This window comes from Megascapheus bottae, chromosome 16 (assembly GCF_031878675.1).
Source record: "Megascapheus bottae isolate mThoBot1 chromosome 16, mThoBot2.hap1, whole genome shotgun sequence".
NCBI classification, from domain to species: domain Eukaryota; kingdom Metazoa; phylum Chordata; class Mammalia; order Rodentia; family Geomyidae; genus Megascapheus; species Megascapheus bottae.
In genome coordinates, this window is record NC_143524.1 from 1934418 (window position 1) to 1949072 (window position 14655).

The following is a 14655-nucleotide window of genomic DNA, read 5'->3' on the forward strand; positions in this document are numbered from 1 at the left end:
AGCCTACTTACGTTTCAATGTAGCTGGAGGGAGTGTGAGAGACATTTTCAAGCCGCTCCTGTAAAGCTGCTAGAACCTGTGGATTCTGCATCACCTGATCTGTGAGCTTTTCTGATAAAATAAAAGGCAAGACCAGAAATATAAATATATACCCAAAGCAATCAGAACCGCTAGGAATTGAAAACCACCAATGTGTATCTAATACTTAGCTTTGCTTAGCTACTAATTTCTAAACATAGCAAAAGAATCTGTGTGGAAAATAGCCGTTTTATTTTAGAAGCATTTCATCACCTGAAGGATACGTAGAAATTCTGAGCACTCTCCTGTTGCTAACCTCCAATCTCACAACCGAGGCGTTCAGGTGATTACTCTCCAGTTATCTCCCTTTCCCCAAATCCAAAAGCGGTGTTCAAAACCAAGGACAAAAATACAACTAGCTTCTCAAAGTAAAACGGCACCTTCCGGCATGGAACCTTATCCCTCCTCAGTCTAAAAAGACCATTCTCATCAGCTCACTGTATTGTTTTTTCAAGCTTCTTTTTCAAGTGCTGCTTCTCTCTCCTTGGAAAGCCATTTACCAAATCCACCTCTTCCTCAAAGCATTCCTTAATTACCTCACTCCCTCCCACTTCTGTAATGGATTTACTGACTTGTGGTTTGTTTCCCAATAAACAAATATGAACTGAAAGAACTATCATTCAGCTCCGATAATGGCATGGCAATATTTAGTCCACTGTTAAAACACTAAGTGTCCAACAAACCCTCCCTCTGCTTTTTTTTTTTTTGCTAGTCCTGAGGCTTGAACTCAGGGCCTAGGCCCTGTCCCTGAACTTCTTTTTGCTCAAGGCTAACACTCTACCACTTGCTACTTGTGCCACAGCACCCCTTCTGGCTTTTTTTGTATACTTGATAGAGGAATCAAACCCAGGGCTTCAAGGATGCTAAGCAAGCACTGTACCACTAAGTCACATTCCTAGCCCTCTATAGACTTCCTTTATTTGGGAAATTAAAAAAATGTAATTTGGGGAGGGAGTTTGGCCTAGTGATAGAATGCTTGCCTAGCATGCATGAAAAGCCGGGTTCAGTTCTTTGGTACCACCTACATAGAAAAAGCTAGAAGTGGTGATAAGGCTCAAGCAGTAGGGCTCTAGCCTTGAGAAAGCCCAATGACAGTGCAACCCTTAGGACTGCCCCTCCCCCCAAAAAATTACCACAGAGTTGTACAAGCCAGACCCTAATGGCTCACATCTGTAATCTTAGCTATTCAGGAGGCTGAGATCTGATGCCTTATCTCCAATACACTCAGGGAAAGCTATAAGTGGCACTGTGAGTCAAATGGTAAAGCGTTAGCTTTGAGCCAAAAGAAGCTCAGAGACAGCGCCCAGCCTGAGAACAGGAGGGGGGGGCAATCAAATGATGGTGTTGTACTATGAGTTTTTAAGGGTCTCATTATACAGCTCAAGCTGGCCTAGAATTTGTGATCCTCCTGCCTCAGACCCCAAATGCTGGGATTACAGGCATATAAATGTCTTAATAAAGAGATCACTTTGAATTTAACAGCAAGATACATCTTGGTTTATTTCAAAACAAGCAGAAGAAAGCATGTTAAGGGTACAGATGGCAAAGTGTCATGTGTTTTTTATGCCAAGCCAAGTGAGAACAGATGCAAAGGGGCAAGTACTATACTCACTGCTCTCATTGCTTTTAGAGTCTGGACTTCCACAAAACAAGGTACAAAGTTTCCTTGGTTACTGTAACTTTCCTGAAATCTTCCAAGGATGGAAATCCTTTTTTGGTATTATCACCAGCTCCAGGAGGAGTGGCCCGTTCCTCACACATACCCTCCAACGCTGTTTCATGTGCGTAGACTAACCTGTGTTATTTGTATTTTTAGCAGCTTCCACAGAATCTGCAGGAGCTCCATCTGAAAAACTGAAACATGTTTAAAAAGTGTTATTGTCAAGAAAGGTTCCAAAGGCAAACAAAGATGCATTTTTCTTACATAACCTATAAAGAGGGGTCTGCAGGGACTTCCCACTTGGGTGGGAAGAAAACACTGACGTATGGTGAGATTCCCCTCTACCTACCTACCCACCACCAAGCATGTGTTTCTTGTTTTCATTTCTACAACCTCTTTCCTCAGAATCCGCTCTCAACCCTCAAACCAGCCAGCCAGCAGCCTGTGAGGTGGACGACAGCCACATCACTTTAAACAGCAGCTATAAAGTGTTTTCAAAAACATTCAACTCAGCTAGATGCCGATGGCTCATACCTATAACCCTAGCTACTCAGGAGGCTGAAGCAGCTCCAATCCAGCTGAGGCAGAAATGCCCAAGAGACTCATCTCCAATTAACTGCTAAAAAGCTCCAAGCAGAGCTGTGGCTCAAGTAGTAGCTTTAAGCAAAAAGGAAAAAGCTCATGGATAGCACCCAGGACCTAGGTTCCAGCTCCAGGAAAGGCACACAAAAAATCAACTCAGGTAGGAACCAGTGACTCATGCCTGCAATCCTAACAACTCAAGAAGCTGAGTTCTGAGAATTGCAGTTCAAAGCCAGCTCAGGCAGGAAAAGTTTGTGATATTCTCAACTTCTAATTTACCACCAAAAGCCAAATGTAAGAGCTATGACTCAGTGGTAGTGTGCCAACCGTGAGCAAAAAAAAGGGACAGAGGCCCTTCAATAAAAGTGCATATGCACACACACACAGCTTTACAAAAGCAAACATCAGAGAAGATACAAAATCAACAATGACCTTGACAAACCTTCAAAAATCCCCCCCTTGAGCACTGGACGAGCCACCTCAAATGATGTGACTTCCCCGGGGAGGCTGAGACTGGAGGCTGGGAAGCACAGTAACGGCTTTGGTCTCCTGGTATCAATACCTGAGACACTACTCATGAAAGCCATCTCTTCACCAGCTCAGATAATAAAGGGATAAAAAGCTACCATCTAGACCTTGAACGAATTTAACTGATAAACGTTACTGAGCGGTGTCTTGGCTCTCACTACAACCACACTTGACTGTTTTAGCAGCAGTGGGGTCTCCTGCATGTTAGAAGGCGCTCTACCACTGGAGCCACTCCATCAACTACATCCCATACAAAAGCCCACTTTGGCTTACCTGTTATCTGCCATCTGAACGCTTTATCTCCTACAAATGAAAAAGCATGGAGAGTTATATTCACAAAGAAAACACCTCTCCACAGGTACTGAATAAGTAACACGGTCTGTGGCATGGAAATGAACTAAAAGGGCAACAGAGACCTTACTTGGCCGAAGGAGATGACCCAGATCCTGCAGGAGTTTACTTGGGTACACACATTATTCAAAGCTCATTAAAGTGCACTCAAAGTCTATGCATTTCATTATGTAACTATTTTATTCTTAATAATCTCTCTTGTTGGCACCAGAGAACAAGAACAATTATCAATCTTACTTTGCCTTATCGCTAATGAATCCAACAACAGAAACACATAGTATGCTAGGCCCAGTTATTTTAGAGCAATTTGAAAACATTTACTGTCATTTTTCTTTTTTTGTTGTTTTTTTTTAAACTGCATTTTTTTTTTTGTCTTTTCTTTTTTGGCACTGGGGATCAAACCCAGGACATTGCACTTCCTAGGCAAGTGCTTTGCCACTGGGCTACATCCCAGCCCACACTGCCATTTTTCTAAGCTGTCATTTTTCTTTTGTGCCAGTACTAGGCTTGAACTCAAGGACTTGTACATTCACTTGGCTTTTTTACCCAAGGCTGCTCTTCTACCATTGTGGTTCTCAGATCTCAACCTCCAGAGTAGCTAGGATTTCAGGTGTTAGCCATAGTGCCGGGCTTACATTGCTTCTTGAATTAACACACCGGGTGATGTTCTAATTATATCTGCTCATTCTGCATCTTTCATTACTTTGTGATATACTGTTGTGTAGAGATACTTTATAATATACCTATTATGATCTGTTTTTAGAAGGTGTCTTTAAAATTACTATCTCTGGACAGAAGAATAAGGTGACTTTCTATCTATGAATATTAAAAATAGCCTCAAGGATGTTTTTCAAAATAGAAGAACTTGGTATTAACTGTGAAACCAAATCTAAATGCATCACCTTTCTGCTGTCTTGGAACCTGTGGAGGCCAGCTGGGAAGAGACTTCTAAACGGAAAGTACGTCTGGAAGGCTGTGGTGTTGGACCCTCTGTGCTGGCTGTGAGCACAGAGCCCTTTTGGGTCCCCAGAACTCCAAAGGAAAATAGGGTTCTTCTTAAAATTAAAGGTGTTTGTTTAAGTCTAAGGTAAAAACCAAATTCTATGTGGGAAAGAGATATGCTTAAGTGCACAATGCAAAAAGCAACATTGACTCCTGGTGGTAAACTTCACAAATCTGGGGAGAGATAACTTGTGTCCAATGTCCATGGAAACAGTGGCGTGGTTCCTGCCAATCTAAGCAACCTTCCTGCTAAGACCACTGGACACAGAATCCATATAGCACTGGATTAAAATTAATGAAAATTAAATGAAGTGGGTTTTTTGCACTTGTAAAACAAAAGGGCCCTAGATGAGAAAGGAAGAGTTGAAGGGCCCTAGATGGGAAAGGAAGAGTTGTACAGAGGGGGTAAACTGACTGGAAGACATTATAAACAAGTGGAAATATATAATGAAATCCCCCAATATAATTAGTGTTAGCTAATTTTAAAAAGCCCTGAATGTGCAATGAACTTGAGGCTGCCACAATCTTCCCACTAGACAAGAGACACAAAGTAGACACAGACACATATTAGATATATGTATCTAACAGCATCTCCCTAATGGCTGCTCTAGCTAGCCTGGCTATGGCCTTACTCCTGGGGTCTGAGCACAGCCCAAACTTCTCACAAAAAATTAGCTCCTCAGAACTTATGATCTATGCCTATAATCCTAGCTACTCAGGAGGCTGAAATCTGAGGATTGCAGTTTGAAGCTAGCTCAGGCAAAGTCCTTGTGAGATTCTTATCTCCAATTAACTACTCAACAAACTGGAAGTGGTGCTGTGGTTCAAAGTGGTAGAGGAAAAGAGCTTAAGGACAACATGCCAGGTCTTGAGCTCAAGCCCCAAAGCTGACACACTGACACACACACACACACACACACACACACACACACACACACACACACACAAGAAAATAAAAAATGTATGATCTACAAATGTTATTAGGTTTATACTTTTTCAAAATAAAATGCACTGAAGGCCAGGAGTTTGGCCTAGTGGTAGAGTGCTTGCTTAGCATGCACAAAGACCCGGGTTTGATTCTTCAGTACCACATACATTAAAAAAAAAAAAAAAAAAAAAAAAAGCCAGAAGGGGTGCTGTGACTCAAGTGGTAGAGCTCTATCCTTGAGAAAGCCCAAGGACAATTGTCAGACCCTGAGCTCAAGGCCCAAGACTAGCAAAAAAGTAAATTAAAAATGCACTGAATATAATGTATATGGACACATAATGTATTGTCTTTTTTAAAATTTTAAGCTATTTTAAGGAAGCAGGGGGAAAAGCAATATATCAAATCTCACCCTACCTCTACCATGGCAGTTACCCAAACTAATTTATTATTTTTTGTGTATGTTTACTTTTTATTTGTATAGTGGGGGGATGGGGAATGCAAACATGCCAATCCTGGGGCTTTTTTGCTCAAAGCTGGTGTTCTACTACTTGAACCACAGCTCCACTTCTGGGTTTTTGGCAGTTGGGTGTTGAGTCTCATGGACTTTCCCACCCAAGCAGGCTTCAAATTGCAATCCTCAGATCTCACCCTCCTGAGTAGCTAGGATTTACAGGTATGTGCCTCAAGTGCCTGGCTCCAAAGTAGATTTTAAGAACCCTCATTTGTTCTCATTACCTTCTGCAGAAGTCAAACTTATCTGGGATTCAAGTTGATGCTACAAGCATAACCTACTCTTACATTATAAAAGCAGGCAACTCTTTACAGTGAATACACCATCTGCCAGTTGTTAGAACACTGTTTGGGGCTTTTCTCTTTTGGTTGGTCATGGGACTTGAATTCAAGCCCTGGGCACTGTCCCTGAGCCTCTTTATGCTCAAGATTAGCATTCTACTACTTGAGCCACAGCTCTACTACCAGTTTTTAAATGGTTAATTCGAGATAAGAGTTTCACAGGGACTTTTCTGCCTGCACTGGCTTCAAATCTCATCCTCCTAAGTAGCTAGGATTACATGCATGAGCTACTGGCTTACAGGTAGCTTTTCTCTTTCTGCCAGTTCTAAGGCTTGAACTCTGGACCTTCGTGCTATCCCTGGAATCCTTTTGCTCAAGGCTAATACACTACCACTTGAGCCACAGAGCTACTTCCAGCTTTTTCTGTAATTAATTGGAGATAAGAGTCTCTAAGGGACTCTTCTGCCTGGGCTGGCTTCAAACTTCAAACTGTAACCACCAATCACAGCCTTCTGAGTAGGCAGGATTACATACATGAGCCACTGCTCAGCTAAAGGTAGCTTTTCTATGGTAGACATTTGAGTAGGGTCTCAGAGAACATCTTTAATATAGCTTTCCATCCCAATTATTCTGATTTTGTATAGTAACTGTAGGATTGTCATGCAGGATTTTTGGGTCAAAGAATTGATTCTGATCCATCCTGTCAAACTGGTTACAAACTGGTATCACCTATAGTGTGGCTACATAACCAGAATTTTTCACTGTCTTCCCTTGAATTTGTACATGCAGGCACACATACATGCATGCACAGGTGTGTGCATGCTTGCACACGCACACACAAATACACACACACACACACACAGTGAAAAGGAGTCTACTGTCCTGGGCGCAGGTGCTACTGCCAGCTTATGAACAGATTTATTTTCACCTTCATTTCCAATACCTCTCAACTACCAATAGATGCTTCACCTAACTCACATACCAGCTTACCCAAGGCGTGAGCAGCCTCAGTCTGTTTACAAGTCAGGAAGCTGCTCTAGAAGGTGAGAGGCCTAGTCCAAGGTGACATGGCTAGTATGATGTAGGTCTGGCTCTCAAGTACAGATCCTTCTGACACTACCCTACTGCCTCCAGTCACTGCATACCTCTCCACCTCTACCAGCTCAACAGAAGCTTCTGTTGCTAGCTTGGTCAGCTGAGAACCCTTCGGTTCGATTCTGCTGTGTTTCCAAGAAGATGGGTGTGTCTAGAAAAGATGGTGAACCAATCCTGGAGTGCAAAGAAATCATGCTGAATAACTGAACACAGCCATCCAGACAAGGCAAAAGGGGCCTCCCCTCCCACAGAATGACACTCAACTCTTCAGAATTTATTTAATCCATATTGAATTGGAGCCTTTAAGCCATATGAAATTAGTAGTAACATAAACTAAAAGCACAAATAACCTGGTCTAAAGGATGGCAAGCTGAACCTTGTATATAGAATACGCTCACACAGACTAAACACAGCACTCATGGCTCACACCTGTAATTCTACCTATCAGGAGGCTGAGATCTAGAGGACTAAAATTTGAAGCTAGCCCAGGCAGAAAAGTCCATAAGACTCCATTTCCAATTAACAAGCAAAGAAGCCAGGCTGGAAGTGTGTTCAAATAGTGAAGTACCAGCCATTAACAAACACAAGGGGAATGACAACAATGAGGGCAGTTGGGGCAAAGCCAAGCAAGCTCCATCTCAACCAACAAACTGAACCTGGCATCCCAGCTATCAGAAGGCATGGATAAGAGAATCATGGGAAAGGCTATCCTGGAAAAAACTCTAGACTCTATCCAGTAAACTAAAGGAAAAAGGCTGGAGGCATGGCTCAGTGTTAAATCCCTGGATGAACTCTGGCAGGCCCAGGGCAGGGGAAAAAATTAGAATGCCCACCAGAGATATCCAGGTGCCTCCACGTGTAAAACCTGCAGAGCACAGAAGTGGTTCCCATCTCACACTGGCCTCTTCAATGGAGCCTGGCCAAGTCCATCAACACCATCCCAGTGTCAGAAGGTAACCAGGATGCTAATTAAATATACCAAGAAGCCGTGAAAATGTCTTCCACTGTAGAAAGGGGAGCAAGGAAAAGACTTTTTTTTTTAATTCAATAAAAGACCCCAGAACTGAGAACTGTGCTTATAGATGCAGAAACTGAAAGCTACTTTGCAATAGTGAATACTCAATCTATATACCTGTCATCCTAGCTACTCAGGAGACTGAGATTTGAGGATCAAGGTTCAAAGCAAGCCCAGACACTAAAGACCTTGAGACTCTTGTCTTCAATTAACCTCTAGAAAACGGGAAGTGGGGCTGTGGCTCCGGGGGTAGGGCAGTAGCCTTGAGCTGAAGAGTTCAGGGAAAGAGCCCAGGCCCATAGTTTAAGCCCCATGACCTACAAAATACCAAAACAAAACAAAAAACTGGTGGCTCACACCTGTAAACCTAGCTACTCAGTAGACTGAAATCTGACCATTACAGTTCAAAGCCAGCCCTGGCAGGAAAGTCTGTCAAGTCTTATCTCCAATTAACAACCATAAGATTGGCTCAGAGTGGCAGAGCTAAGAAGTCAGGGACAGCACCGAGACTCTGAGTTCATGCCCCACAACAAAATCATACCAAAAAAAAGTATTGCTGGGGCCGGGAGTTTGGCCTAGTGGTAGAGTGCTTGCCTAGCATGCACAAAGACCCGGGTTCAATTCCTCGGTACCACACACAGAAAAAAAGCCGGAAGTGGTGCTGAGGCTCAAGTGGTAGAGCTCTAGCCTTGAGAAAGTCCAAGGACAGTGCTCAGGCCCTGAGCTCAAGCCCAGGACTGGCAAAAAAAAAAAAAAAAAAGATTTCTACCATAAATTATTATTTTGCCAGTCCTGGGGCTTGAATTCTGAGCCTGAAAACTGTCCTGGGGCTTTCCCAAGGCTAGTGTTCTGCCCTTGAGCCACAGCACCACTTCTGGCCTTTTCTATGTATGTGGTAGTGAGGAATTGAACCCAGGGCTTCATGCATGCTAGGCAAGCACTCTACCACTAGACCATACTCCCAGCCCCAAATAGGGAGTAGATATGTGAGGTTTTTTGTGTTTTTGTCTGTTGCGGGGCTTGACCTCAGGGCCTGAGAACTGCCTCTGAGCTGCTTCTGCTGAAGTCTAGCACTCTACCACTTGATCCTCAGCACCACTTCTGTCTGGCCTTTTCTATGTGGTACTGGGGGAGTCAAACCCAGGGCTTCATGAATGCTAGGTAAGCACTATACCACTAAGCCACATTTCCAACCCCTCATCACCTTATTTTTGAAGTGGCCTTTCCCTCTGGATATGGGATGAACCATGTTTAGTTCTAACAGTTGACAGTGCACTTGCAGGAACAACAGGAAATTTAAGACTACACAGCAAGTGGTCAAGATTAAAAGGTAAGTTAACAAAGTGGCCTTTTGTAGTTCTCTTAGCACAAAAATACAATGTCCCTCCAGTCACTAAAAACACACAAGATTTTTAATTCAAAGACAGACCAAGTAAAGCAGTCTGCTTCCTCTCAGCAGGCAGAGTAGAAAACCAATCTGCCCAATGCAAACCAATCAACCTACCCTGCAAACTATTTCTTTAAATGTCTTAACACTCCAACACATAATCTTCACTTTTTACCCAACAGTAAAGGCCTCCTGGCTATTAAGTATGTGCTCAAGAGACATTCCTCACAAGTGCTAATCAAGAGGTCCCATGCAAAACAGTCTGAGGGTGAAGAGAGGTGTTCCCCTGTGTGCTCACCAGCGGCCTTCTTCTACCATAGCACAGAAAAACTTACTCTAGGTTTCCTTTTAAACAAAAAAAGGTAAGTACCCCTTGGCTATCAATCTCCGTTCAAATTCCCAAGAAACTCAGGGTCACTGGGAAGACTGGATCCAGCAGCAATGGTACCTGCCACTTTCTTTCTGTGAGAGGCTTTAGGTCTGAAGGGTTTTAAATTGTTTTGTTACAAGATAACAAAACGAACATTTTATGTTTCCATACAGTTTTTAGAAGTACAACATCAACTTATACAGGACTTTAGGTTACTGCTGTTTGATTTTTGTGTTGGTACTAGGGCTTGAATTCAGGGCCTCACTCTCCTGCTACACAGCCAGTCCAACATTTCACTAATTTGAGATGGAATCTCTAGAACTGTTCTTAATAAGCTGGCTTTGAACCTTAATCCCCCAGGTTTTATTTAGTTTTGTTGTTGTTTTTTTCTTTTTGTGGGTTGTGCCCTACCCCTTGAACCACAGTGCCACTTCCAGTTTCTGGTGAATAACTGGAGATAAGAGTCTGACTTTTCAGTGCTGGGCTGGCTTTGAAGTGTGATCCTCAGATTTCAGCTTTCTGAGTAGCTAGGATTACAGGTGTGAGCCACCACGCCTGGCTTTATTTAGTTTTTTATTTATTGGGGGCAGGTACTAGGGCTTGAACTAAGGGCTTGATCGCTTTTTCACTCAAGGTGGGTGCTCTACCATAGGGAGCCACAGCTCTGCCTCCTTTGTACAGGTTTTAAACTGCATACAACCAAAAGAAAGAAAGCACCTGTGAAATAAATTCTAGGTTAGGGAGATGGGCTCAGCAGTAGAGAATTTGCTGAGCATGTGTGAAACACTGGGTTCAATTTCCAGCATCATCATCATAAAACAAAAACAACAACAAAAACCTGTAATTTTGATCTGGGTGGGAGAAGCTCATGCCTGTAATCCTAGCCAATCAGGAGGTTGATATCTCAGGATTGAGGTTTGAAGCCAGCCTGGGCTTTCTAGAAAGTTGTCCATGAAACTATCTCTAATTAGCACCCAATAAAGCTGGAAGTGAAGCTGCAGTTCAAGTGGGAGAGCACTAGGCCTTGAGCTAAAAGATCAGGGACTGCACTCAGGCCATGAGTTCAAACCCTAGGACTGGCACAAAGTAAAGAGTTAATTCTGTAATATTTACACATTTATACTTGAGGTCACCTCCTATTTCTAGAGAGAACAGTCTCTAAAGAAATACAAAAAATGGAAGTCAGGTGTGGATGGCTCATGCCTGTAATCTAGCTGCTCAGAAGGCTGAGATCCAAGGATCACAGTTCCAAACCAGCCAAGGCAGGAAAAATCCACGAGTCTCTCATCGCCAATAAACTACTCAGAAAAGGCTGAAAGTGGTGCTGTGGCTCAAGTGCTAAAGCACTAACCTTGAGCAGAAGCTACTCAGGGACAGGCCCCAGGCCCCAAGACCAGGGGAAAAAAAAAAAAAAAAAAAAAGAGGAATATGTTAATCCAGGAACAGCTACAAGGGAATCAGTGTGCTCTCAGTAATAAGTTACTCTGTCGTTTTGTTGTTGTCGCGGGTGAGACTGGTCTTCCTGGTGCTGCCTAGGCTAGACTTGAGTTCCTGATGGATACAACTAGGCTCATTCTAAAGGGAGCATCTTAAGACTCAAACAGTCAGGAGCCAGTGGCTCACACCTGTAATCTTACCCAGGAGGCTGACATCTGAGGTTAGTGATTCAAAAGCCAGCTTGTGTAGGAAAGTTCAGGAAAGTCCAAAAGACTCATGTCCAACTAACCATAAAAAGCCCAGAAATGGAGCTGCGGTTCAAATAGTAGATAGAGCTCTAGCCTTGAGCACAAAAGCTCAGGGAAGACTGGGAATACAGCTTAGTGGTAGAGTGCTTGCCTAGCATGCATGAAGCCCTGGGTTTGATTCCTCAGTGCTACAAAAACAGGGGGAAAAAAACCTGATGAAACAAAAATTACTGGGCTGGGCTGTAGCTCAGTGGCAAAGTGCTTGCTTATCAAGTGCAACGTCCCAGTGGGGGGTGGGGGGGAAGGACAGCACTCAGGGACAGCACTCAAACCCCAATTACTCACATACACACACAAAAAATCTATAGCCAGGAGTGGTGGCTCATGCCTATAATCCTAGCTACTCGGGAGGCTGAGATCTGAGGATATGGTTCAAAGCCAGCCTGGGCACTAAAAAGTCCTTGAGACTTTTTTTTTCTTTTTGGTGGGTTATGTGGCTTGAACTTGGCTTGGGTGCTGTCCCTGAGCTCTTCAGTTCAAGGCTATGGCCCTACTTCCCATTTTGTAGAGGTTAATTGGAGATAAGAGTCTCAGGCCCTTTTGTGCCCAGGCTGGCTTTGAACCTTGCTCATCAGATCTCAGCCTCCTGAGTAGCTAGGATTACAGGCGTGAGCCACCGTGCAAACCAGAAGTGGCACAAACCAGAAATGGCGCTGTGGCTCAAGGGGTAGGGTGGTAGCCTTGAGCTGAAGAACTCAGGAACAACACCCAGACCCAGAGCTCAATCTCCATGACAGACAAGAAAAGTTCACAGTAGTCAAGTCTAAAAGCCAGGTTTCTTACACCTGTAATCCTACTCAGAAAGCTGAGAATCTGAGGATTTGCAGTTCTAAGCCAGTGCAGGCGATAAAGTCTGTAAGACTCTTATCCCCAATAAACTACTTTTAAAAAGTCAGAAGTAGTACTGTGGCTCAAGTGGTAAAGGGCTAGGCCTAGAGCACAAACGCTCAGGGATAGAGCCCAGGCCCTGAGTTTAAGCCCTAAGATTAGACTATTAAGAAAAAAAAAGTCTAAAATACTTTTATGGGCCAATATTTTACTTTCTTTAAGCTTTTCAATCCTTTCAAATTTTAAGAAAAGCTTAATTTACAAAACGAAAAACAAAAAAAAATTCTTTTCTACTTTCTCCAAATCAGGCAATAACAATCTGAGAAAATTCATCCGTTCTACCCAGTCTACCTCAACAAGTGATCCGTCACTAAATGATTCCTAACCACCCACCGCCTTCCGGAGAATTCATCCCACCAACCTGAATCAGCTCATCAGTTTAGTATTCTGTAAGGCCATGAAACTGTTAAACGAAAAGGAACACTTACCCCAAAACCTCAAGTGCAATTAAAAAACGAGCAAAAGTTTAGCAACAACTCAAGGCCAGAAGCCTTGGAACCAGTGCATACAAAAAGACTGTTTCAGCCAGGCCCTGGCAGCTCACACCTTCAATCCTAGCTACTCAGGAGGCTGAGCTAGAAGAACTGCGGTATGAAGCCAGCCCAGGCAGAAAAATCAAACTATTCTGAATAACAGTTCACAAGTGGTCATTGGAAGTGCGGTTCAAAACCGTACAGGTGTCAGCAGTGAGCAAAAAAACACACCAACCTGAGGCCTTTGGGCGCCAAATCCAGTAGGGGATTTTTGACTGAGATAATCCCTCAGTAAAAACTTCTCACTGGACTGGGAAGAGGGGGCCAACGGGGTAAGTACTGAACTCATAACCTGTGACTTGTGGACCTTGTAACCTCTCCGTACAAACATGTAATGAAATTTAAAGCGATAAATACAATGAAATGCGGAAGGGAAAACAAAAGCCTTCATTAGCCAGGCGTCCCTGGATCACACGGTAATCCTAGCTCCGCGGAAGGCTGAGATCGGAGGACTGAGCTTCAGAGCCAGTTGGAATGAACGGGAGGAGGAGAAGGTGAGCTCGGCACCCGCGCTGAGTCCAGGCCCCAGCGTGTCCGGCAGGGACGCTGCGCCGGCTCTGCCTCCCAGGCTTTCGTGAACGGAGCTTTGGGACTGGTGAACCGCTCCGCGCAGCCCCTGGGGCTCCCCCCGTGGCACCAACTTGGCAGTCCTCAACTCTGAGGCCGACCCGGCCCTGGCAGGAACTCTCACACGTGCCTGGGCCCGGACCGCGACTCCCCAGGCGGCCAGAGGGCCGCCGGGCTCCTCCGAGAAGGGCAGTTCGAGGCCAGGCGCAGGGCCGGGGACCGGACCCGCACTCCGGACTCCCCGTGCTCTAATCGGGCTCAGCAGACGGCGGCGGCGGCTCGGGCGGGGTCTTATCGCGACCGCGGGGCTCGGCGGGCGGCCCCGGCAGCGCCGAGGGAGGAGTCCAGACCCCCGGCGGCTCCGGAGCCGGACGGAGCCCGCCGCGCGGGACGCGTGCGCCCTGGAAGGTGACTTTCCCACAGCGCACGACTCGAGGCCCGCCGGGGCGCCGCCGTCACCCGTCGAGCCGCGGGGAGCTCGAGCCTCGTCACCCGATCGGAGCGGCCGGGCGGAGGCCGCCCCGTCCCGGCCCGCCCGGGCCCCGCGCGCGGCGCCGGCGGGCGGCGCGGGCCGGGACCTCACGTGCGCGCCGGAGGCCCCGCGGGAGGCCTCGGCGGGAACAAAGCGGCGCTGACCTTCAGCCCGGAGCGGGCGGAGCGGAGGGAGGGGAGACCGCCCGCCGCCCCGCGGCCCAGCCCGCCGCCGCCGCCGCCGCCCCGCGGCCCAGCCCGCCGCCCCGCCCCAGCCGCCTGTTCGGGCCGTCGGCCTCGGAGACGGCGCTCTCGGCCCGTCCGGCCTCCACCCGAGCCCGCCCGGCCCCTCCCCACCCGCCGCGCCGTTACCCGCGGGCGCCGCGCGCTCCGGACCTCGCGCTTCCTGCGGCAGTGGCGGCCGTGCCTCAGTTCACTCCGGGGCTGCGCCGCCGTGGCTGCCAATAAGGACGCTCCCGATTGGCCGTGCCCTCTGACTCCGCCCCCCGCGAGCAAGACGGGCTGCGATTGGAGGGCTGTGGCGCAAGTGGATTGCGCCTGGGCGGTGCGAGCGCGGCCCAATCAGGAGCCGCGGGGGGCGTGGCGCGCGCGCGCGCGCGGCCGGAGCCGCGTGCAAACGGGACGAGTCGGTTTAAAGGGATC

General features: G+C 46.2%; 1 protein-coding gene across 9 annotated transcripts in view; it reads right to left on the bottom strand.

Moving 5' to 3' along the window:
• Nap1l4 (nucleosome assembly protein 1 like 4) overlaps positions 1–14451 on the bottom strand; it is a 40931-nt gene extending 26480 nt beyond the window's left edge. For 3 of the 9 annotated variants that reach the window (XR_016538005.1, XM_090347162.1, XM_090347170.1), the window contains exons 1-4: positions 14365–14451; positions 3122–3151; positions 1874–1932; positions 12–111 (exon numbers count right to left, since the gene is read on the bottom strand). Coding sequence is in view for 8 of the 9 variants with exons in the window: in XM_090347162.1 (XP_090203288.1) it covers positions 12–111; positions 1874–1932; positions 3122–3135 (173 nt within the window). In the remaining variant the exon portion in view is untranslated. Of the gene's footprint in view, positions 1–11; positions 112–1873; positions 1933–3121; positions 3152–4101; positions 4485–7066; positions 7169–13129; positions 13278–13311; positions 13594–13651; positions 13931–14364 lie in introns of those variants that run through there. The other 6 variants (XM_090347164.1, XM_090347163.1, XM_090347169.1 and 3 more) reach the window with 6 other exon arrangements.
• Positions 14452–14655: the final 204 nt, after the last annotated feature.